General features: G+C 40.5%; 1 protein-coding gene across 1 annotated transcript in view; it reads right to left on the bottom strand.

The window, feature by feature from the left end:
• LOC141098821 (vomeronasal type-2 receptor 26-like) overlaps positions 1 to 27,040 on the bottom strand; it is a 67,345-nt gene that overhangs the window by 4,823 nt on the left and 35,482 nt on the right. Inside the window, exon 3 of the mRNA XM_073586794.1 lies at positions 2,829 to 2,952. Coding sequence (XP_073442895.1) covers positions 2,829 to 2,952 — 124 coding nt within the window. The remainder of the gene's footprint in view (positions 1 to 2,828; positions 2,953 to 27,040) is intronic.

Here is a 27,040-nt window from a genome sequence, read left to right as displayed (position 1 = left end):
TGTAGAAGCCATCCCGCCACGTCAAGGCAACCCTTGTGGGACAGTCCTAACTCTTGTATTTAAAACCTTTCCACTTGTCAAGTGACGTAAATGTGAACAAGGACAGAGGGACTGAACCACCAGTAATAGCATAGGCCAGGCAGGATGGATTTTCCAACTCAGAAACAGGGCGGTCACACCCTTATATGCACAGAATACACAATGAAACAAATGAGAAACTGGGTCTGAGCAGAAAAAGTAAATTAATGTGTATGCAAAATGTAAATGCATATAAACACATGACCTTTACACAGAGAAAACCAAAAACAAAACACAAAACAAATATCCTGGAATAAAAAAGTAAAAAAATATATTGCAAAAATTGCATGAAGGTAGTAATAATAGTAATAAGACTATTTAGTTAACATAATTTTGATCAAAATAATGTAGAAGCCATCCCGCCACATCAGTCCCTCTGTCAGGTTCAGTCCCTCTGTCCTTGTTCACATTTACATCATTAGACAAGTGGAAAGGTTTTAAATACAAGAGTTAGGACTGTCCCACAAGGGTTGCCGGGACGTGGCGGGGTGGCTTGTACATTATTTTGATCAAAATTATGTTAACTAAATACCCTTATTACTATTATTACTACCTTCATGCAATTTTTGAAATATAATTTTTTACTTTTTTATTCCAGGATATTTGTTTTGTGTTTTGTTTTTGGTTTTCTCTGTGTAAAGGTCATGTGTTTATATGCATTTACATTTTGCATACAATTAATTAACTTTTTCCGCTCAGACCCAGTTTCTCATGTGTGTAAAGAAACACACCATGATTAATATACTGGAAACATACACATGTCAGAGTTATTAAATAGTAACAAAAATGTATATACATCGTAACAAAGTATTATGAATACCAATATATACACGTGCACATGTTCCAAAGCATAAAAAATTCAAAATGTATAAGAAGACATGCAGAACAAAATTCAAGCATACATATACAGATGTGTTATGGCAGTAAGATGAAATGTATCCAGAGCTGCAGGCCGCTAGCCATAACACATCTGTATATGTATACTTGAATTTTGTTCTGCATGTCTTCTTATACATTTTGAATTGGGACATGTGCACGTGTATATACAGTATTGGTATTCATAATACTTTGTTACGATGTATATACATTTTTATTACTATTTAATAACTCTGACATGTGTATGTTTCCAGTATATTAATCATGATGTGTTTCTTTACACATATGCAGATATATACGTGTTAACATATATATTTGAACTTGTACATGCAATGTATACTATATTGTGGCATTCTCTTTGGAGCTATGATTGGTATTGTTTAGCGCTTGCAATGCCATAGGTATGTGCATTTGGCTAGGTGCATTTACTACAATATATACTGCCTCCTGCACATTTCCTCTGGGTTATACGGCTTCTGATCAGCTTTGCTGTGGCTGCCCTGCTGCCTCTGACGCATGCACGCTCTGCAGCCAGGCTGCAGGGTGGCTCTCGGCATCTCTATGCAGAGGGGGTTGCCATGACTCTGTCTGGTACACTCCCCTCTGCATGACGCTGACGCTGCTCGGCGTTCTGGGCTATGATTGGTATTGTTTAGCGCTTGCAATGCCATAGGTATGTGAATTTGGCTAGGCGCATTTACTACAACCTATACTGCCTCCTGCACATGTCTTCTGGGTTATACGGCTTCTGTTGTAATTTGTCTAGACGCAGCTATTACAACCTATACTGCCTCCTGCACATTTCCTCTGGGTTATACGGCTTCTGATCAGCTTTGCTGTGGCTGCCCTGCTGCCTCTGACCCATGCACGCTCTGCAGCCAGGCTGCAGGGTGGCTCTCGGCATCTCTATGTAGAGGGGGTTGCCATGACTCTGTCTGGTACACTCCTCTCTGCATGACACCGACGCTGCTCGGCGTTCTGGTTGTCATAGTTGTGTACGCGTCATTTCCTGGTCAGCAGTACACCCACATCTACTTCTGGCTTGCCGGTATTTAAGCACAGATGCTCCCCTCACTTATCACGCCCCCTGATGGAGTAACCCTCCAAAATGATCGTTGGGGTGGATTGCTGACTGCTGGAACCTCTGCCCGCCATTTCATTAGGTAATTTATGCTTCATCTCTTATTACTATGCTTCTTAGGCGTCATATGCCTGTTTAACCATGGCGAATGATCACCTGCTATCTGATAATGACCTGTGTATTTAGCTGTCTACTTGATGGATGGAGCTGGTATAAGATGTATATATACTTTTTGGCGGTGCATTCTTAATTGCCATACATTGCCATGCACTATATGCACTTTGTGACAATTTAGTAACTTTATGTATGTCTTGTTACTGCATAGGTTCTGATTGTACAGCAACCCCTTTTTATCCATGTGGTGTGCGGTTTTCGCACTTTATTGACCACTTCCCCCCATTTGTATCTGGATTTGTCTTAATAAAAATAATAAAAATTATTGACTTTACTTTGGACTTATAGTCGCTTTTTTGGAGCTTTGCTCAGTTTGTTCTTTTGGCAGATTGCATTTGTCCTTAATGTCCATCTGTTTGTGTCTGCTGTTGAATTATTATGCTGATTTCCTGATATTTAAAATGCAGATACTTGTCAGAGGTATTTTTATTCATTCTATATTTCCCCAGCCAACAGCACAAATGCACATGTAAAACATTCAGAAAGGAATAAATGTACTTATTCAGACATAGAGTATTAAAATAAACATAAAACATGAAAACAATTGCTGAATAAAATGTAAAGATTGTTAATATTGTAATGTAATCAAATTATCCGGGATTGAAATAAAAATTAATACCTGTCTCATTAGATATTTCCCCATCAGAACACTGCAGACATTCGAAGCAGCACTTATGGCTTCCACTCATTAGGATCCTTCGATACCCTGGTGGACAGTCCTCAGTGCACTTAGAGACTGGAATCTAGAACATAAACAATCACATTTTTTTAATACAATATATGTATTCTCATATTGTTGAAGATAAAAATTAATGAAATATTAAATATATTATTTAATACATTCTGCTATTATAGAAATGTATGCAGCTTCATTCTTTGCTTACATTTTGGCTCTGCAAGAGCAAGTACCAAAGTTTAGTGCAAGGTGTCGAACCTGTAGCGCCCACCTCTCTGCCTGCAGACACTCTCCCTTTCAGAGAAGCCAGTGTACTCACCACTGCAGCCCCCATCCTGCTCCTTCTGGGTCTGCTGCTTCCCAGGGTGCCTGCACCACTCTCTTAAAAAGGCAGCGTGCATTCCTCAAAAGTGTTCCCAGTCTATAGCTGGAGGACACTTAATATTTAAAGCACCATCTCTAACATGGAGGTGCCTGTACAATGCTGTGAGCTTGTTTCCAAACATTCTTGTGAGTTCTCGGTGTCACAACTAAAGATGAGCGAATATTTCAATGTTCAGTTCGGATTGCGATCTATAAATTTGCAAAATTTGCTGATCATTTTGTCGAAAATTCACCAAACATTACCAAATGCCATTCAGGTCAATGGGAGACAAAAACAAACGCATGCACAACACCTTAGAACGGCCCCAAATGCTGCCAAATCACATCAAATGAGGGAGAGACCAGGAAAGTAGCCTCAATTCGCTCACAGTACAGATTTTAGCATGCAACTGCAGCAATCAGCCAGGCATGAGGTATCGTGGTCTGGGACAGCATTTACAGCTTTCAATTGAATGTCACAGTAAGACGAGGTGGGTGAGGGATCGGTGTAGGGCCCCTTTGCTGGGAGCCCTGATACCACATGCAACACGTCTACCTGCTTTCAAGCTGAGCCACACTCAGGTGGCACAAATATCAGTTTTCTAGACTACCATTGTCAGAAAAATTTAACGATAGTAAAATGGGTAGTTGAGTCGAAGGAAGTGAAGGCCTGACAGTCTCGGAGGCCTACTGCTATAGGCAACATGCATGAAGGAGACTCAATCAGGAGTGGTCACATTTTCAAAAATTATTGGCAAATACAATCAAAGTGGCATCAATTTCACCACAGTAGAAATAGTATAATAGGGACCAACAGTTCTTCCAAGGAGACCACAAAAGTGGCATCAATTTTATGAGAGTAGAAATAGTATGTTAGAGACTGACAATTCCTCCACCAAACCCAATCCAGCAGCTGAACACCCAACTAGGATTGTTCACAGTTGAACAAATGAGGGCCTGACCCCACCAAAGTGGAATAGCGGTCACGAGAATAAAAATAGTATAATTTTGACCGAAACTTCTTCCACTACAGCTAACCCAGCAGATGTAGACCAACCATGACTGTTCACATTTCCACAAATTTGTGTTAACATCAGCAGCAGACACAGCTGGCACAGAAGCCACACAAAAGATATCAGAGTGCAGTTATGTGACATTAATGCAGCACACCAAAAAAATGCAATATCACCTAGTCTATACAGTCTGCGATTGGGGTATAAAAGTTCTTGGAGATCCAAGACTTGTTCATCTTGATGAAAGTTAGGTGGTCTACATTTTCATGGGACAGCCTGCTGCGCTTATCCATCAGGACACCACCAGCAGCACTGAAAACACGTTCTGAGAGAACGCTGGCTGACGGGCATGATAAAACCTCCAAGGTGTGTGAGGTGAGAAGGCCAAAAGGTGAAAGGGTCCAAACTCTCCCTAATGGTATTGATATCCAGTTCTAGATACTCCTACACCATCCTCTCCATCCATTTACCACGTAAAAATATGAAGACTCTTAAGCTCTTTGACATTTAAGAAATATATATTTTCAAAAGTACAGAATTTGATTACAGGAAGAAGGGTTAAATAAAGAGGTTTAGGTAACATATAACTAATTGAATGATTAGCCAAATATATTAAAGTGATCGTACATGATTAGAGATTATAATACTGACCTTGCCATTTTTCCAAAATATTTTATTAGTATCTATGAAAAGCGGATCTTCATCAAGCACAGATAGATTAAATCTTCCAACATTATTTAGTATAAACCAATTTTGAAACATTATTTTAAAAGTATTAATGTGATAGCAAGTGTTCATTACTCCTTTGTCATTAAAGTGGACTTCTTTTCCCAATGAATCTTGGAAATTAAGATTTTTTAAAAAGTACTGAAACAAAGGAAACAGTAATAAACAAGAATAGAGAAAAAACTGGGCTCATATACAGAGGTAAAGCTAGAGTCTGATGGTCCTCAGTGCAAAATTTAGACCTATCCCTCCTTCTTTCTGCCTGTGTTCTAAATCATATAAGGACATACATGTTGCCCCTCATTATGTAGTAATGTCCCCTATCCTGTACTAATTATCCCCAATCCTGGGCCCCTTTCAGGTACATGTGTCCCCTATCCGACCCCTTCTGGGTATATATGTCCCCAATACTGGTAGATATTTCTCCCTATCCAGGGCCTCTCCCTGTTTTGCTGGATTAGGACCAGGACAGAAACTATCTCTGATGGAATAATGAATTCTGTATTTTATTAGTGAAAATAGAAACTGTCCAGAGTAATCTCAAGAGAATGTGGATCATGTAGCAAGACAAAAACTCAAACCACAAAAGTCATTCTGCAAAAGAATTGTGAACTCCTTCCCAACATATTTACATCATATATCTGGTTGCAGACTTTGAGGTGCGCTCACATCTTACCCAGCAGAAAATGGTTAATATAATCAGCTATCATCTCCATCTAACAGTGGCAGGTGGATCAAAGCTCCACCCATGGCTGTTATCCTGGTAAATGTCAATCTCTGACAGCGGCATTGGATGCGAGCCATCAGAGGGGTGTATCATTCCAAGTGCTTATTGGAGCTTTTGTGTGCTTGTTGGGCACTGATAGGTTGCTACTACACCCAGGGAGTCTGATGAAGACCTCCATGCTTTTCATAATGGTTCTCCATGACAGCCTGCGTTTAGCTGGAGTCAATAGAAACCCATAAGGGCCGATGCATTAGTATATATAGCATAAGTGATCAGATGATCGCAGGTCCAGATCCCCTAAGGAGACTAGAAAATACAGTAAAAATCAAAAAACGCTTTAAAAAATAATACAAATAATTGAATTTCTAAGGGAAAAAATATGGAAACTGTCAACCTTGAATTTTGCTGATTCGCTGATCTCTACATTGAATGTATTTGATGCAAATTGAATGTATAGTATCAATATACTGATGGTACCTCTCCAAATCCAAGAACATAAAATGTGAAAAAAACCCTCCTTATATGAACATAAAAGTGCAGTTCAAGTAGAAATAAAAAGGAAGAATTTTCCAAGTATTTTTGAAGCAGTTTTGGAGAGGATTTTGAAATGTTGGAGTACTGTGTACAGTTTTGGGCATCGGTGCTCAGGAAGGATATGATGGAACTAGAGCAAGTACAAAGGAGGGCAACAAAATTAATAAAGAGGATGGGGGACTACAATACCCAGAGAGATTAGCACAATTAAGATTATTTAGTCTAGAAAAAAAATGACTGAGGGGCGATCTAATAACCATGTATAAGTATATAAGGGGACAATACAAATATCTCTCCGAGGATCTGTTTATACCAAGGAAGGTGACGGTCACAAGGGGGAATTCTCTGCGTCTGGAGGAGAGAAGATTTTTCCACCAACATAGAAGAGGATTCTTTACTTTTAGGGCAGTGAGAATCTGGAATTCCCTGCCTGAGGAGGTGGTGATGGCGAACTCAGTCGAAGGGTTCAAGAGAGGCCTGGATGTCTTCCTGGAGCGGAACAATATTGTATCTTACAGTCATTAGGTTCTTTAGAAGGACGTAGATCTGGGGATTTATTCTGATGGAATATAGGTTGAACTGGATGGACTAATGTCTTTTTTCGGCCTTACTAACTATGATACTATGTTACTTTGATCAAAAAAACTCTTCAAGAACAGTTTTCAAGATTTTCCAGAATGCATTTTGCTTACAAATTCATTTTAAAGGGAAACTGTGAGCAGGAAAATGCCGTTCATTTTTGTAGGCACCATATTGTAGAGCAGAGGGAGAGGAGTAGATTCAGTATAACCAGTAATTTAATCATTTAAACAGCTGCTCTTTGGGGAGTTTTTGGTTCAGTGGACAGTCCCATCAGTTTTCTTTGTATAAATAACAGCAGTCAGTCACTGATAAGACACTGAGAAGTCCACCTCCCGTAGGGAAATCCCAGGAAAGCAGAAATTTAACCCCTTCACTCCCAGGTCATTTTTCACTTTTGCATTTCTATGTTTTGCTCCTCTTCTTCCCAAAGCCATACATTTTTATTTTTCCATCAATATGGCCATGTGAGGGCTTGTACTTTTGAAAAACACTATTGGTTTTACCATATCATGTACTGGATCACTGGAAAAAAATTCCAATTGCGAAGTGCAATTCCACAACTGTTTGTTTTCTCTACAATGTTCATCAAATGCTAAATCTGACCTGCCAATATGATTATCCAGGTCATTACGAGTTCAGAGATACCAAAGATGTATACACTTTTTAGTCCCCTTAATGACCGCCAGTACGTCTTTTCACTAACCTGAGATATAAGAGAATATCATCCCCATACAGGTGACAATCCAACAGCTGTCGGCTGTACACTATATCGGACAACTTGCTTCATGACACCATCCATATCTGTCTAGCCACCTAATTGCTGCTGTCAAAAGTGACTACACCAATTAAATGGTTAATAGATTGTGGGGGCTTCCACTTTAATCTAATTGACACACCGATATCATGATTGTGTGGTCCTGATATTTGCCATAGCAGTTCATGGCCAAATAGTGGCCTTAGAGTCTCCCAGCTACAGCGGTCAGTTAAGAAGTTACCGACATTTAGGTGGTAAACACTTTTTCATTCCTGCTATACCACTTTGCATTTGTTCCTGAAAATCACCTGAAGGGTTAATAAACTACCTGACAGCAGTTTTCAATATGTGAGGGGGGTGCTGTTTTTAAAATTGTATCACGTTTGGGGTTTTCCAATATATAGGACCCCCAAAGTCACTTCAAACCTGGATAGGTTCCTCAAAAAATAAATTTTGTAAATTTCCTTGAAAAAATAAAAAATTACTGCTACATTTTTAAACCTCCTAAAAGGCTAATAAAAATAAATTAGCTTTTTAATATTGCTGCTGATGTAAAGCCGACATGTGGGAAATGTTAGCTGTTAATTTTTTTTGTGGCATAACTATCTGGATTAAAGGGATAATCATTCATAGTTTGAAAATTGCTAATTTTTTACATTTTTGTGAAGTTTCTGATATTTTTTATAAGTAAACACAAAACATATCAATCTAAATGTACTATTATCATAAGTTATAATGTGTCACGAAAAAATAATCTCAAAATCATTGGGATTTTTTGAGGCATTCCAGAGTTATTACTATAAAAAGTGACATTGGTCAGAATTTTAAAAAATGGCCCCATCACTAAGGGGTTAAATGGTAAAAAAAAACTCCAAAAATTTGTTAGAAAAAAAAATACAAAATTGAGTCATTGTCCCCATTTTTCAGGATTAGGGGCTGGGTGAAGGTTTATTTTTTGTGCTCTGAGCTGATATTTTTATTGATACCGTTTTAGTGTAGATACGATGTTTTGATCGCCCGTTATTGCATTTGAATGCAAAGTTCCAGCCTCCAAAACATCACAATTCTGGTGTTTTTATTTTTTTCTTGCTACACTATTTATCAATCGGATTAGTTATTTTTACATATTGATAGATTGGGCGATTCTGAACTGGGCGATACCAAATATGTCTATTTTTTGTTGTTTTATTTTGAATGGGCCTAATGAGGGAGATTTAAACTTTTATGTTTTTTTATTTTTTTGATACTTTATTTTTTCTAAAGGCCCCTTTACATTTAGCGATGCACCAGCGATCCCGACCACGATATGACCCGGTCAGGATCGCTGGTGCATCGCTAAATGTTCGCTAGTGAGCTGCCACACAGGCAGATCTCACAGGGATGCAGCAGCGATGCAGCGGATGATACTTACCTTTCAGACGTGGCGATCCTGATGTCCTCCCGTCTGCCTCCACACGTCGCTCATCGGCGCCACAGGAAACCCAGCAGGATGCGCCTGATGAGAAATGGAGCCGGCCGATCTCGCGCGATCAGCGATGAACAGCGGGGGAGCCGGTCGGAGGTAAGTATCAGACATAGTGATATCACTAGTAATATCGCTGCTGTGTCACAAAATCGGTGACGTTATAGCGATATTGCTAGCGATATCGCTATGTGTAAAACCCCCTTTACTTTACACCCACTTCAATAGTCTCCATGAGAGACTAGAAGCTGTGATCATCTCATCGCTTGTGCTACAGAGAGAAGAGTTACAGCCCTGCTCTATGTAGCAGAAATGATCACATGCTATGAGTGCCGATCGCTGGGCAGTGCTTAAAACAATCTGGCAATAATAACCACAGGGGTCTGACTGCTGCATTTGAACAATTTTTTTCTTTTATTAAAATTAAATTTAGTTTCAAGAGACCTAGCAATTACAAACTGCTCAAGGTGAGCGGTAAGGGATGCGTAAGTGGAAGTGCTGATGATGGTGCACACAGATGCTGAGGAGCACAAGAAATATGTCAATCCATTACATATAGGTTCATGTTCCACTTTGTATGGATGCACGGTACACCAATTCTGAAACCAGAACAGTGTGAACAGGTGGTTGGTTTGATAGCATATAATGTGTACAGATGGCTTGACAGCACTAGCCAGTCTTCCACAAGGTCCTGTCTTACCAACTCAATGTCTGGATCATGTAATCCTCACCCTGATCCTCCTTCCTCCCACCATGTTGAGTCCCAGGATACTAGTGATCCCACACTACTACACTCTGAGGAACGTTTTGCAGCATTTTTTTGATTGTGGTTTATCAACTTCCATGCTCCATGAGGGACAGGAGGACAATTTTAAAGCAGCCACATCCGAAAGTTGATAACAGGAGTGAAGAAGCAAATTTTGGCTAAGAAGGAAGATGATGATGATACACAGTTGCCGCCATTCTTGTTGTTACGTCACAAAGTTAGCAGGACCAGGGTGCGATGGTGGAAGACGAGGTGGTGGATGTCGAAGTAACTGACCCAATATGGGAAGCTAGCCTGCATAGTGGGGCTGGTAAAGTTGGGGGAAGAGATCGGCAGCACAGAAATAGACAGGAAGAGGCAGTGAGGTGACCAGATGGAGAAGGCGGGCAACTGTTCCACAGAGCACCGATAGTCCTGAATTTCTCCGTCAAAGAGATAGGTGTTCCCCAGTCTTGGACTTTTTTAAGAGAGTTCTGAGTCAAACACATGGCCATTTGCAGCCCGTGCCATGCCAAGATTAGCAGGGTCCTGACCGCTAAGAGCATGTAATCTAAGCACCCGACTTGGTGGGCTGAATGCCGGAATCCACGATTGGTGCCATCAGGTGACATCATTGCCTCATCCCCTGTGCTAGGTGCTGTAGAAAACACTGGTGCCGATGCCTTCTGCCCTGCACAAATCCCTGCACATTCTGTCTTATCATCATCAGACAATTTTAATTCCTTGTCCCACCACAGCATTCAGCTGTCCCTACCCCAGGCCTTGGAAGTAAGATAACGTTTGCAGCCACCCACACTTTTCCTTAATACCAGATAACAGCAACACATTAAGTACTTTTAATATTCAGTATTTACATGAGGTGTGCCAGTTGTTGCCTTTTAAATTTGCAACATTTAAATTTCAATTTGCTACATTTCTCACCAAATCACTATGCCGATTTTTTAAGAAATTTGCAAAAATTTCTGCATTTCTGTTTTTTTCAGTCAAGATGGGGTGCAGAGTGTACATTAATGAGAAAAAAATGAAATGGCTGCCATAAAACAAAGAGTGAAAAATTTAAAGAGGCCTGAATACTTTCTGTACCCACTGTATATACCACTGAAACCTTCCCAATAATATGTTAAAATCTAAATAACGATATACCAATACATTTTTTAAAAAAATGTTGACGCTTATGTAACAATGAACATGTAATAGAAGACGTAATAGACTATGAATGAGCAATATAATGCCGATAAAATTGTGAACATGTATTTTGAGGCATACATACTAACCTACCCAAGAATATGTAAAAGTCTATGGATGAGCAATATAATGTCAATACATTTTTTATACTATTTAAGAGGCATTCAAAGCAAAAAAATGTACCCAAGAACACATTATAATACGTGGATAAGTAATATAATACCAAAACATTTTTGAACCAGTTTTTTGAGGGTTAGATACCCCCCAAATTTTACCAAGAACATGTAATGCTCTATGGATGAGCAATATAATACTGAAAACAAATTTTACATTTTTTTTGGAAGGTAAGAAGTAATCAAAATGCACCAGTAAGATTTACTGTGCTATTTAGGAGCAATATAATACCAATACATTTTTAACACTTTTTTTGAGGGTTATATACCTACTGTAAGGCTCAAAAAAATATTCAAAAATTGAGCGGTATAAAATATTGCTTATTCATAGACAAATATTCTTGGGTATATTTTGTTGCTAAATAAGCCTCAAAAAACTTCTTCAAAACTTTAGGCTGTGTGCAAACGTTGATAGATTATACCAACCAACTAATCAAAAGACCTGTTAACCATAGAAAACCAGACAGGGTGTACTTATTAAATATTATTTTTATTTATATTGTACAAGTGGTTGTATAAAAACCAATTAAAAACAAAAAAAGTGCACGTATAGGAACGATTTAACAAAATTGTAAAATAAATTCGGCCCAATTACATATCAAATATGCATACCTCATATATTATAAAGTGACCATTTTTCAAAAGGATTGTAAAAAAGTGCAAATGCATAAAAGTAGTTATAATACCATAACAAAAAATAAATCACAGTCATAAATTTTAAGTCGTTTCGTAGTATTTTTATTCTATTTATATTATTATTTTGTAGATCTATTTTATCTTGCATATGACCAGATAATATCCTGGCTGCAATAAATATTTTATCTGGATCCGTGAAAATTACGTGGAACTGAGAAGTCATCATGGAGGCTGATATCTGTTGGATGTTTGGACTTATCATCTATAGATACTATTGGACTATATACTTATAATTATTTTTATTATTAATTATGGTTTATATATATATATATAAAAATTTCATTATAATTTTAATATTTATGGTTATTGTGATATTATTATATATTTTATATAATTAATTATTTGTTTTATTTATTTATTGTTTATTATTATGTATTAATTATTTATTATTTAATAATTTATTATTTTTCTCTTTATTTTATATATATATATATATATATATATATATTTATTATTTATTTTAATTATTTATGAATATATATTATTTTTTTGATTTATTAATTATTTGATTAAAGGTTGTTTATTATTTCTTACTATTATTATATAATTTTTATTTATTATTCATTATTATATATATATATATATTCTTATATTATTCACTAATGAATATAATTTATTATTATTTATTTTTGTATTATATATTTTTTCTTGTTATTATTATATTCTGAATTGAAACCTTATATATTTCTTTTATGTAAGATCTATAATATCCTTAATATCAATGGGACATATGTAATGGATTGATTGTGGTGATTTCCACTTTAATAATTTGATGCAGTGCTCCTGGTGCAGCGCATGCGTGCTTCGTGTCCTGACGTCCTGACTCGCCGCGTCCTCGTGACCTTGGTAAAGCCGGGCTTAGTTCCTGTGTGTTCCGATCACGTGGTCCGGCGATTGGGACTGTGGGACCTCCAGACTGCGCAGGCGCCACCTCCACACCCGGAGCACCGCTATCATCATCAACGCCATTAAGCAGATTTGCACTGATATTGCCCACATATAAAACCCCCCCTGGATCCACCATGCAGCCACCCCCTGATGAAGGAAGGATTCCAAAACGCGCGTCGGGGAGCGCGTGATAGGGACGTGGTGACCCTTAAAGGTATAGAATCCATTTATGCTAATCCTCTTAAAATATAATTGGCTGCATTTTTTTTTAAAAAGGAGGCACTGATTGCTTTATATTATGTGCATGGTTTCAATTGCACATGCATTTTGCAGTTTATCTTGTATATGTGATTTTCCTGAGTCACTTGTTTGTATAAAACCTTGTGGATATACACACAAAAAATTTTTTTAAAGGCACATGTGTTTCCTTTTTCTTTCATTTTTTTGAATATGATATAATATCACTATGTGATAATTTTGCACATTGCACTTTTTATGACTGTGATTTATTTTTTGTTATGTTATTATAACTACTTTTATGCATTTGCATTTTTTTACAATCCTTTTGAAAAATGATCACTTTATAATATATGAGGTATGCATATTTGATATGTAATTGGGTCCAATTTATTTTACAATTTTGTTAAATCGTTCCTATACGTGCACTTTTTTTGTTTTAATTGTTTTTTATACAACCACTTGTACAATACAAATAAAAATAATATTTAATAAGTACACCCTGTCTGGTTTTCTATGGTTAACAGGTCTTTTGATTGGTTGGTTGGTATAATCTATCTTAACTAGTGTGTAATCACTAATTTCACTGAACACTGGTGGTATGTTTTATTATTATTATTATTATTATTATTATTAATGATTGATCAGTGCATCATATTATTTTGATATATACTATATCCAGTGTCGGTGTGTTTCTTTCCTGTGTGTAAACGTTGCAAATTTGTTGCATTTTTTCTGCACTGATTTATAAAAAAAAAGAAGCAAAACCTGATTCCAGCAAAGTAAATGAGAAGCCTGAAGTGTCATGTTAAATATTTTTGACTTGCAACTTTAGTGCAGAAAATAGTAGCATTTTTCAGTACCAACTTCGCTGAAATTCAAAAATGCATTTTTCCTGGAAGGAGATACAGAAATGAAGCACATACCCTTATCGGTATTATATTGCTCAACCAGACTATTCCTGGAGTACATTTCCTTGGTATATAACCCACAAAAGTACATAACCTTTATGAGTCTGGGCTTAACAAAACATGACAATTTAAACAGAATGTGCATGAGGCCTTCCTTTATGTCTAGTACATGGTGTATCCGAGTCACTTATTTTTGCAGCTATTGGGTAAGAGATCGGTGTGGACCTGCTGTGCTGGGAGCACTGATGCCACATAAAACAACTCAACCTGATTTCATGCTGAGCCACACTCAGGTGGCACCAATATAAGTTTCGTAGACAAGCATTATCAGAAAAATCAAATGATAGTAGTAGCATGAGTCGTTGACTCCAATGAAGTGGAGTCCTGATGGTCTCGGAGACGTACTGCTGTAGGCAACACCCATGAAGGTGACACAACCAGGAGTGTTCACATTTCCAAAAATTATTGGAAGACACCCCTACAGTGGCTGGGACCCTAGGAGGTAGCGACCATGCTATTTTAGAATTTTGGATAACTAGAGGAGGAAGACCTGTGAAGACTCAGACGTCAAGGTTAGATTTCAGAAAGGCAGATTTTAAGGGATTCAGAAAGAGAATTGGAGGGATCCAATGGCTGGATATCCTTAAAGACAAAAATGTCCAGGAAGGATGGGAAATCTTGAAAAATGAAATTCTCAAAGCACAATTGTTAACAATTCCGAAAAGAGGGAAGAATAGGAAGCCAGGATGGATGAACACAGAACTTAAGCACAAATCAGATTATTAAAGCTGACAATGAATTGAGGCTTGCAAGAGATGTCAAAAGCAATAATAAAGGATTTTGGGGATATGTCAAAAGTAAAAGAAAAGTCAAAGATGCTATAGGATTTTTGCAGGATGAAAATGATGAAATGGTAAGACAGGATGTTAAAAAAGGCCAAACTTTTAAATTCCTATTTTGCATCTGTTTTCTCTCAGAAAGGAAATGTAACATCAACTGTTCTTCACTGTCCTATTAAGGGAATAGAAGAATCCAGGATATCTATAAACAGAAAGATAGTGAGGAAACACTTGGCTAACCTAAATGAATTCAAGTCTCCAGGTCCAGATGAATTACACCCCAGAGTACTGAAGGAGATAGCAGAAGAAATTTTTGAACCCCTCTCCATATTCTTTGAAAATTCTTGGAGAACAAGAGAAGTCCCAGAAGACTGGAGAAGAGCAAATGCTGTTCCTATCTTCAAAAAGGGGAAGAAGGTGGACCCAGGCAACTATAGGCCGGTGAGTCTGACTTCTATACCAGGAAAGATCTTTGAACAAATTATTAAACAACATGTATGTCAGTACCTGTATAAGAATGAAGTGATTAAACAGAGTCAGCATGGGTTTGTAACTAATAAGTCATGTCAGACCAACTTAATTTCCTTCTATGATGGAATCACTGATTGGGTGGATCAAGGAAATGCTGTAGATATAGTATATCTTGACTTCAGCAAAGCATTTGACAAAGTATCTCATACAATCCTTATTGAAAAAATGACTAAGTATGGAATGGACAAGGCAACTGTTAGGTGGATTCATAACTGGCTTAGTGATCGGACCCAAAGAGTGGTCGTAAATGGCTGCACATCCAGTTGGAAGAATGTCTCAAGTGGGGTACCACAGGGCTCTGTCCTGGGCCCTGTATTGTTCAACATCTTTATCAACGATTTAGATGAAGGAATTGAGGGTAAACTGATTAAATTTGCTGATGACACAAAGCTAAGAGGGATAGTTAATACCAGAGAAGAGAGAGAGAGGATTCAAAAAGATATAAATAAACTGGAGAAGTGGGCAGCAACTAACAGAATGGTTTTTAACAGGGAAAAATGCAAAGTACTACATCTGGGCAATAAAAATGAAAAAAGCATATACAGAATGGGAGGAATAGGGCTAAGCAACAGCACATGTGAAAATGACTTGGGTATACTAATAGATCACAGACTGAATATGAGTCAACAGTGTGATGCAGCAGCAAAAAAGGCAAATGCAATTCTAGGATGTATTAACAGAAGCATACAGTCTAGATCACATGAAGTCATTATTTCCCTCTACTCCTCTTTGGTCAGACCTCATCTGGAATATTGTGTCCAGTTTTGGGCACCACATTTCAAAAAAGACATCAACAAACTGGATCAAGTTCTGAAAAGAGCAACCAGAATGGTGACTGGTCTGCAAACCCTGTCTTATGAGGAAAGGTTGCAGGATTTGGGATTGTTTAGTTTGCAAAAGAGAAGACTGAGAGGAGACTTAATAGCTGTCTACAAATATCTAAAGGGCTGTCACATTGTAGAAGGATCAACTTTATTCTCATTTGCACAAGGAAAGACTAGAAGCAATGGGATGAAACTGAATGGGAGGAGACACAGATTAGATATTAGAAAAACTTTAGAGTGATCAATGAGTGGAACAAGCTGCCACGAGAAGTGGTGAGTTCTTCAATAGAAGTCTTCAAACAGAGGCTGGACAGACATCTGACTGGGATGATTTAGCGAATCCTGCTTTGAGCAGGGGGTTGGACCAGATGACCCAGGAGGTCCCTTCCAACTCTACGATTCTATGATTCTATGATTCAGTGGCATAATTTTCACCACAGTATAAATAGTATTATAGGGACTGACAGGTCTTCAGCTACACCTAACCCAGCAGATGGAAACCTCACCATGGGTTTTCAAATTTCAAAAAATGAGGGCCTGACACCACTGAAGAGGCAAGAATTTAGAGAGTATAAATAGCATAATAGCAACTGACAGGTCTTCCACTACACCCTACTCACAAGGTGGACACCAAACTAGGAGTGTTCACATTTAATAAAATTAGGACAGACACTAACACAGTGGCATAAATTTCATTACAAATTAAATAGAATAATAGGGACTGACAGGTCTTCTACTACACCCAACCCAGCAGATGGATACTAAACAAGAAGTGTTTACATTTCCAAAAATTATTGGCAGACACCACCAAAATGGCATCAATGTAATCACATTATAAATAGTATTATAGGGTCCGACAGGTGTTCCATTACACCCAACGCAGAAGATGGACATCCCACCAAGAGTTTCCAAATTTCAAAAAAAGAGGACCTGACACCACCAAAGTGGCTTTAATTTCATGAGCGTATATAGAGTATAATAATGACCGACTGGTCTTCCATTATATCTAAATTTCAAAAAATGAGGGCCTGACCCCACCGAAGCAGCATCAATTTCACAAGAGTAGAAATAGTATAATAGGGACCAACAAGTCTTCCACTAAACCAAACCCAGCAGATGGACACCCAAACAGGAGTTTTCAAATTTCAAAAAAATTATAGTCTGACACCACGGAAGTGACATCAATTTCACAAGAGTAGAAATAGTATTATAGGGACCAACAGTTCTTCCAGCAGATAGACACCCAACCAGGAGTTTTCAAATTTCAAAAAATGAGAGCCTGACACCATCAAAGCAGCATCAATTTCACGAAAGTATAAATAGTATAATAAGGGCCAACACGTCTTCCACTACACCCAACCCAGCAGATGGACCCAAACTAGGAGTGTTAACATTTACAAAAATTAGTGGCAGACACCAACAAAGTGGCCTTAATTTCACCACAGTATAAATATTATAATAGGGACCAACAGGTATTCCACTACACTCAACCCAGTATATAATAATAATAATAATAATAATAATAATAATAATAATCTTTATTTATATAGCGCCAACATATTTCGCAGGGCTTTACAGTTTCAAAGTTTCAAAACACAAGTCCTAGGTAACAACATTAACAATACAATAATTAAAGCAAAATAAGGTGACCCTGCTCATGAGAGCTTACAATCTACAATGAGGTGAGGGAGATACAAAGTACAGGTGTGTATTTACAATGATGTATTTACAATGATGGTCCAGCCATCTTGCGGGAGTGAGGGATGGATGGAGATAGTGAATGGGCTACACATGCACACTTACACATAGAATGACTTTGATTAGTGAACGTGATAGGCCGCTCTGAACATGTGTTTGGAGGGATTGCCTGAAACTGTGCAAATTGTGGATAGTCCTAATTTCTCGAGGTAGAGCATTCCAGAGGATTGGCGCAGTGGGGGAGAAGTCTTGGAGTCGAGAGTGGGAGGTACGGATTAGTGCAGAGGTTAGTCAAACGTTGTTTGCAAAGCGCAGTGGTTGATTACGCTAATAGATAGAAATGAGGGAGGAGATGTAGGTGGGTGCTGCACTGTGGAGAGCTTTTTGGGTGAGAACAAGTACTTTGAACTGGATCCTATAATAACTGGGCAGCCAATGAAAGGACTGGTGAAGAGTGGAAGTATCTGAGTACCGATTAGCCAGATGGATGACCTTTGCTGCTGCATTAAGTATGAACTGGAGAGGGGATAGTCGAGTAACGGGGAAGCCAATTAATAGAGCATTGCAGTAGTCCTGGCGGGAGTGAATCAATGCTACAGTGAGGGTTTTTGTTGTTTCCATGGTGAGAAAAGGGCAGATTCTAGAGATGTTCTTTAGGTGTAAGTGGCAAGAGCGGGCAAGAGATTGTATATGGGATGTGAAGGAGAGATTGGTGTCAAACATAACACCCAGACAGCGCGCCTGCTGCCGGGGTGTTATTATGGTGCCACCCACGGAGAGGGAAATGTCAGATTTAAGGAGGTTAGTAGATGGTGGGAGCAGAAGAAGTTCAGTTTGGGAGAGGTTGAGTTTCAGATAAATAGCGGACATGATGTTGGAGACTGCGGACAGACAGTCACTGGTGTTCTGTATTACAGCGGAGTTAAGGTTGGGGGATGACGTATATAGTTGTGTGTCATCAGCATAAACATGGTACCGAAAGCCAAATCTACTCATGGTCTGTCCAATTGGGGCTATGTAGAGAGAGAAGAGAAGGGGGCCAAGGACTGAGCCCTGAGGAAGAGGAGATGATGTGGAGCCAGAGAACAAAACACTGAAGGAGCTGTTAGAAAGATAGGAAGAGAACCAGGAGAGAGCATTGTCTTTAATGCCTAGTGACTGGAGCCTAGAGAGTAGGAGACAGTGGTCAACAGTGTCGAAAGCTGCAGATAGGTCAAGAGGAATGAGCAGAGAGTGGTCACCGTTACATTTTGCTTTCAGAAGGTCATTGGTCACTTTGATGAATGCAGTTTCAGTTGAATGATGGGAGCGGAAACTTGACTATGAAGGGTCTAGAAGGGAGTGAGTGGAGAGGTAACGGGTAAGGCTGGAGTAAACTAGGCGCTCCAAAAGTTTAGAGATGAAGGGCAGATTGGAGACTGGTCTGTAGTTGTTTGTGCAGGATGGGTCGAGAGCGGGTTTCTTTAGTAATGGAGTAACGATGGAGTGTTTGAAGGAGGATGGAAAAATGCCTGAGGAGAGGGAGAGATTAAAGATTGCAGTTAGGCGAGTTGTGACGACTGGAGAGAGAGACTGGAGGAGATGTGGGGGAATGGAGTCAGTAGTGCATGTATTCAGACGAGAGGAAGAGAGGAGTCTGGAGACTTGTTCTTCTGTGATGGGATCAACTGTGGAAAGTGAGCCAGGGGAGATGCAGGGAGGGATGGGAGTCACAGCACTTGGTGGTTGGGAGCAGATTTTCTGATGGATATTATCTATTTTTTCTATAAAGTGGGAGGCCAGGTCATCAGCACAAATGTCCGTGATAGGGGCTTGTGCTTTAGGCCTGAGGAGGGAGTGAAAAGTGTCAAAAAGTTCATTGGGGTTGTTGGCTAGTGAGGAGATCAGGGTGGTGAAGTAGGTCTGTTTGGCGGGAGAAGGGCAGCGTTATAGGTTCTTAACATAAATTTGAAGTGGATGAAGTCTTCTGGAGTGCGTGTTTTTCTCCATAGGCGTTCAGCACTCCTAGAGCATCACTGGAGAAGTTGAGTTTGCGATGTGAGTCAGGGCTGTTTTACTCTGTGTTTGGAGTTCTGATGGAGAGGGGCGCTACTTGGTCAAGGGTGCTTCTAAGAGTGTCGATGTAGTGATGAACAACCAGATCAGGACAGGCAAAAGAGGAGATTGGGGACAGGGAAGATTGTAGGGAGTCTGAAAGTGTTTGAGGGTTAATGGCTTGTAGATTTCTGAATGTGTGGTAGGTAGGAGTGTGCTGGGGTGGGTGAGGATTTGTGAGCATGAAGGAGAGAATGTTGTGGTCAGAGAGTGGAAGCGGTGAGTTATTTAGGTGGGAGATTGAAGAGAGCCAGACAATTATCAGGTCAAGGGTGTTACCGTCCTTGTGTGTCTCAGAGGTTGAAAGCTGCGAGAGGCCTAGAGCAGTGCTTAGTGATAGAAGCTGGGATGCAGATGTGGAAGTAGGGCTGGTAATAGGGATGTTGAAGTCTCCCAGAATAAGAGTTGATAGTTCTGAGGACATGAAGTGCAGCAGCCAGGCGGAGAAGTGGTCAAGGAAGTGGGTGGGTGAGCCTGAGGGATGGTATGTGACTGCTACTCTGAGGGAGAGGGGATGGAAGAGCCTGATGGTGTGGACCTCAAAAGAAGGGAATGAGAGTGATGGAACTGGGGGGATGACCTGGAAAGTGCACTATGGGGACTCCACCACCATGTCTGTTTGTGGGTCTCGGGGAATGAGAGAATTATAAGCCACCATAGGACATGGCAGCAGGAGAGACAGTGTCAGAATCCTGAATCCAGGTTTCAGTGAGGGCCAACAGATTAAGAGAGCTGTTCAGAAAGTAGTTGTGAAAGAAAGGAAGCTTGTTACATATAAACCATGGATTCCAGAGGGCACAATTAAAAGAAGGAGATGAGGGAGTGCAAGAAATATTAATAAGATTATTATGGTTTCAATATGAGGTAGGGTAGGGGTTGAGGTTGGGGGATGGTGGACCAGGGATGAGGGAAATGTCCCTGAAATCAGTAGGAGTAGGAAGATAAAGAGCAAGTAGTTGTTGGAATTGTAAGTAGTTTTTTTCTGTGATGTGTTTGGCCAAGTTGGGCTTTCTCAGGAAGGTGAGAAGTGCATGGGAGCTGTACATGGGAGATGGAAGTATACAGAGGCTGATGTGTATGAGTCATGGTGGAGGGGGGATGGAGCGGTGAATGTGGATGGCAAGGGAACAAAGGAGGATAGAAATAAAACACATGGTTAAAAGGGAGAGCAAAGTGTGGGTTACCTGACTCCTACCCTGACTAACTGCCATGGAAAACTGGCATTTGCTCGATGCTTAGCTTCTATGATGCTTTGCTTATGGGATGCTTGCGTGCTGTACCCCACACTGCGTGCACCCCTTAGAATCCTATTAAATATATACGCCACACTTCAGGGTCAAGAGAGAGGGATTGTGGGAGCTGGTTTGGGATAATTTAGCAGCTGGGGCAAGCACACCAGGGGGTAAGATAAGATCTGATAAGATCTAGAGAGGCCCCAGTCACGGATATAAAGCAGTAAGTATTAAATATAGTGCAACAAATGAATTATACCAAAGCTTTAGCAGGCACATTAAAATGTATAGCAAAATGGTAAAGCAGCAGAAGACAGACAGCAAGCAGAAGTATGGAGTTGTACCATTTGGATATATTGCAGCAGAAAAGACAGACAGCAGAGACGGGGAGTTGTACCATTCAGGCTGCTTGCTAACAAAGAATGGAATGAATACATGCAGGGCGGATCAGTTAAGAAGTTGAATGATTTGATTACCATTTGGATATATTGCAGCTGAAAAGACAGCCAGCAGTATGTGGACAATTGGACACCCAACCATGAATTTCTCTATTTCAAGAAATGATGACTGCACCCCAGAAGTGGTATCAATTTCACGATAGTAGAAATAGTATAGTAGGGACTAACACAGGTCTACCACAACACCAAACCCACCAGATGGACACCCAACCAGCTGTTTACAAATTTCAAAAAATGAAGGCCTGACGCCACCGAAGTGGCATCAATTTCATGTAAGTATAAATAGCATAATAGCAACTTACTGGTCTTCCACTACACACAACACTAATATATTGTCACGTCGCCATCAGACTCAGGGCCTGCTGTCCCGGCCTCGGCCACTAGGAGGCGCCGGACTGTACCTTTGCCTTTCTTCTGATTTTTTGACGCTGACCTTGGCTTGGATTCCTGTCCCTTCCTCTGCCTGCTGTTTTTGTACACCTATCTCCTGACCACTATTACGGGTTTTAGTTTTTACCCCTTGTCGACCATTCTGCTCTGGTCCACTGTGCCCCTAGACAGCTACTCCTGGGCCTTGCTATAATTCCAGATCCCTGTATTGGAGTTAAGGGTCTTGGGATCACTCGGGGCGCTGTGCTATTGCAGCCCAGATTTGCAGACGATCGTCACATATATTCAAAGGGAATTCGTAGTTATATTCCGTGCTGCTGCTGGGACAAATTCCAAGAGATTGCTGTAGGATTGCAGTGGTTTTATTCAATGCGTTTCAGGGGTCTCATGCCCCCTTGATCAGGAAATATCCCTTTAACGCGTTGAATAAAACCACTGCAATCCTACAGCAATCTCCTGGAATTTGTCCCAGTGGCAGAGCGGAATATAACTATGAATTCCCTTTGAATATATTATTTCTTCTGCTCATTGAGGACCTGTGGATCTGCAGCAGCCGCTACCTACATGCTCTTATCTCATCCTAACCAGGTGATCAAATTTCATGATATGCTCTATCCTTTGTAACGTGGATAAGACCCTATTGCGCTTTTTGTCTCCCCCTTTTTTTGCAATACTACACACAACACAGCAAATGGACAGTTGGAAACCCAACTAGGATTTTTCAATTTCAAAAAATGAGGTTCTGCACCACCGAAGTGGCATCAATTTTGCAAGAGTGGAAATAGTATAATAGGGACTGACATGTCTTCCACTACACCCAACCCAGCAGATGGACACCCAAACACGAGTTTTCAAATTTAAAAAAATGAAGACCTGATACCACCGAAGTGGCATCACTTTCCTGAGAGTAGAATTAATATAATAGGGACCGGTAGGTCCTCACCTACACCAAACGCAAAAGATGGACACTGAACCAGGAATTTTCAGATGTAAAAAAAAAGGGCCTGACACCACCGAAGTGGCATTAATTTCATGAGACTTTAAATAGTATAATAGTGACTGATTGGTCTTCCACTACACCCAACCCAGAAGATGGACACTCAACCAGGAGTGTTCACATTTCCAAAAATTATTGGCAGACACCACCAAAGTGGCATCAATTTCACCACATTATAAATAATAGGGTCCGAGAGGTGTTCCACTACACCCAACTCAGCAGATAGACACCCAACTAGGAGTTTTCCATTTTTCACAAAGTGGGGGCCTGATATCACCATAGTTGCATCAATTTCATGAGAGTAGAAATTGTGTAATAGGGAATAACAGGTCTTCCATGAGACCCAACCCAGCAGATGGATAACCAACCAGGAGTTTTCCATTTTTCACAAAATGAGGGCCTGATACCACCGTAGTTGCATCAATTTCATGAGAGCAGAAATAGTATAATAGGGACCAACAGGGAGAGCCCTTTAACCCCCAACAGCCCCGGGAGTTCTCTAGACCACCCTTCGGAGTTAGACCTCCGTATCCAGCAGTGAATGACCCTAGGCAGTATCAGCAGTATAACGGTCTTCAAATGGTTAACCCAGTCTCACAGGAGCCTTCTGCACCTGTTCCTTCCCCAACGGCTTTCACTCATCCGCGGCCGGAGGTCCATGCTATTCAGGAAGGGGTCACTCCTCCTCGTCCCTACGCTCCCCTGATCAAGGAGCTACAGGAACATGAGGATCAGACCCTGACCAAGGATCTCTTTGGGGCGGAGGTGGCGGCTGTTGGACGGAAGCCGTGTTCAGATGGGGATGATGGATTTTTCGGGCTTCCCACGGCAGGTAACACTGATTGATGGAGTGCTCCCCCTGTTCCCCTTACCCTCCTTGCCCCCCTTTCCCTGGGCAAGGACGGTAGACCTTATGTCAGAGGGAGAATAGAGGGGCTGCCTTGGGAAGACATCCTCATCGATACAGGAGCCTCAGTTTCAGTAACACGACACAAATTGCAGTCACCCCCTGGACTGCCTGAGAATACCACGTTGGTGGGATTTGAAGGCTCCTGTATTCAAGCAGAGAAAAGTCATCCAGTGAACCTGAGATTTCAGGACACAGGGGGATCGAAGCAAAGGGGTCTTCGATGCGCTTTTTGGGTAAACCCACAGTTACGGTCCACCATTTTGGGAACTGATGTTTTGGGAGCAATGGGAATTGTTGTTGATTTATGTAACAAAGTCCTGTGGCAGAACAAAGAAGCCACTATCTGCTCTGTAATTGTACCTGTGGAGGAGGATGAGGGGAGTCACAAATTACCCATTGCTAGCTTCGGATTAGGTGCTAATGAAAATGTTGAAAATACTGACAATGATGCTCTGAAAAATGAATTGAAGCAAAGGTTCCCTGAATTGTGGATCTCAAAGAAAACTGATTGTGGGTTAATGCAAACTCAGGTTAAAATTGATGGTGAAAAACTGCCACCTTTCCAGCGCCAGTACCGTATTCCTGAGGACGCCATCCCTTACATAAGGGTTGCAGTCAGTGAGTTGGAAAAGCAAGGTGTTGTTGTGAAAGGTAATTCCCCATGTAACAGTCCTATTCTACCTGTAAAAAAGGAAGATGGCAGTTTTCGAATGGTGGTAGACCTGAGACTTGTAAATAAGTACACCCCCTCAGCTGCTCACGTTGTTGCATCAGTCCCTGAAGTTATGTCACAGCTGAGGAGTGATTGTAAAGTGTTTTCTTGTTTAGACATTGCAAATGGCTTTTTCTCAGTACCCCTAACACATGAATCTGCCCTCCGCTTCGCATTCACTTTTGAGAATGTGCAATACTTGTTCACGCGGCTGCCCATGGGATTTCATAGTTCTCCTGTGTATTTCCATCAGGCATTGGCTCAAGTGTTAGAACCCCTTGACTACAGAGACAAAGTCTTACAGTATGTGGATGATCTATTGATTCAAACTGTCGATGAATGTGAACACAAAGAGACCCTTGAAAATGTTTGTCAGGCTTTACAAGATGCAGGAATCAAAATGAGTCTAGACAAAGTACAATTGATGAAATCAGATGTTAAATTAATGGGTGTGTCTGTCTCGGCAGAATTAAAGAAACCCATGCATGACAGGGTTAAAGCTATTCAGGCTGTTCCCATACCAACCAATATCACTGAGCTCAGAAAATTTTTGGGTCTTATCAACTTTTCCAGAGAATTTATTGAAGATTTTGCTTATCTGGCTAAACCGCTGTATGATTTATTGAAAGATGTTAATGATGATTTTGCACCTGTCAATGTGGAGGGAGCCGCCTTACAGGCTTTTGAGGGATTGTAGCGAGCCCTTACGGCAGCTGCCGCATTGGTTAACCCTGACCCTTCCCAGCCTTTTTACATTCAGACTCATACCGGTGATGTCTCTATTTCTTCTGTACTTCTACAAAAATGGCCCAAAGAAAGCCCAGAAGTGTCTAGTCAGTTGTATGCCTTAGGTTACTACTCTAGGGTGCTTACACCCGTGGAAAAAGGATTCACTCAGTGCATGAAGCACCTACTGGGCGTGCACTGGACTATGAACCAAGTGAGACATATAGTGGGGTTTGCTCCTTTAATTTTACCTACCCCGCATGTCACTTTAAAAACTTTGCTGAAAGGAAAAGCTTCAGGTATTAATTCACAGAGAATGGCCCAATGGATCATTGATTTTGAGACTAGAAACTTACAAGTTGAAGTGGGTGAGAAATATCATTTAGCTCAGATGATGCAATATGCAGGAAAAAGTCACGATTGTCAAATTGAACAGGCTAATGTCACTCCCTCCCCCTTCTGAGCAGATTTCCAAGAAGGAATTTCTTGTGCCTATATCGACGGAGCTCGATACTGGCATGAGGGGCATTATGTCACAGGCTTCGCTTTGTGGCTTCCAGCTAAGCCATTGCTGCTGCAGTATAAACTCCCTGGTCATTTCTCCGCTCAAAGGGCTGAATTGGAAGCAGCTTTACAGGTCGTTCTTGTGTGCACAGAGCCAATGAATATCTTCAGTGACAGTACATATGTCGTTTCTTCCCTCACCCTCTATCTCAATGTATGGCCATTGAGGGGGATGGTTGACTCACAGAATAGGCCCTTGCAGCATGCAGACATTCTAAAACAAATTGAGCAGCGGGGCAAAGAGTTCCCGAATTTATGGTCCTTCTGTAAAATTAAAGGGCACCAGAGGTTGATTCCTGACCTCCACATCCTTGGCAATGCATATGTAGACCACGCAGCCAAGGAAGCTGCACTCACAGGCAATGACAAATATCCACAAGAAATCATCGCTGCAGTCACTAAAACACCCCAAGAACCCCCCCCCTTGTTTTTTCTCCTCTTCAAGATCTCGTAAAGGCCCAGGAGAAGGACGGAGACTCATCCCTGTTCAATTCCCTTGAGTCCCTGTCCATTGAGGGGGAGTGTCTGTACTACAAAAGAATTAATGATAGGCTGGTGCCTTATATCCCAACAACAATGATTAAGTCTTTGCTCAAATTTAACCATTCAGTCTTTGCTCATCCAGGACCAGATGCTCTATTAGAGCTTGTTCAACAAAAAATGTGACATCCCCAATTAAGAGCTTTATGCCAGGGGATACATGATGAATGCCTTATTTGTTTACAGAATAACCCCAAAGGAAAAGGCAAGCCCCATCTCCGCAGAATACAAGTAGCAGAGGGGCACTGGCAGTCCATCCAAATTGATTTCATTGGTCCCTTCCCTCCTGCTAAAGGTGGTTTCCGATATGCCCTGGTTCTGGTAGATGTCTTTTCAAAATGGGTAGAGGCGCTCCCAACCACTAATAATAATGCTCTTACCACGGCCAGACTCCTGTGGAAAAATGTGTTTTCACATTGGGGTTTCCCTAAAATTATTGAAAGTGACAATGCCCCTCACTTTGTGGGTCAGGTTATGAAGCATCTCTGTGCTCTGCTGGGGATCCAGCAGCGGTTTCATGTCCCCTATCATCCGCAGCCGGCAGGGATGGTAGAATGCATGAACAGGACCCTGAAGTCCAAATTGTCCAAAATGTTCCAAGAAAAAGGAAATGATTGGATTAA

The sequence above is a fragment of the Dendrobates tinctorius genome, unplaced genomic scaffold (genome assembly GCF_039654945.1).
Source record: "Dendrobates tinctorius isolate UK_male_01 unplaced genomic scaffold, ASM3965494v1 ptg000095l, whole genome shotgun sequence".
In the NCBI taxonomy this organism is placed as follows: domain Eukaryota; kingdom Metazoa; phylum Chordata; class Amphibia; order Anura; family Dendrobatidae; genus Dendrobates; species Dendrobates tinctorius.
The sequence above is the reverse complement of the archived record's forward strand: the minus strand, read 5'-3'. Positions and strand labels throughout refer to the sequence as shown.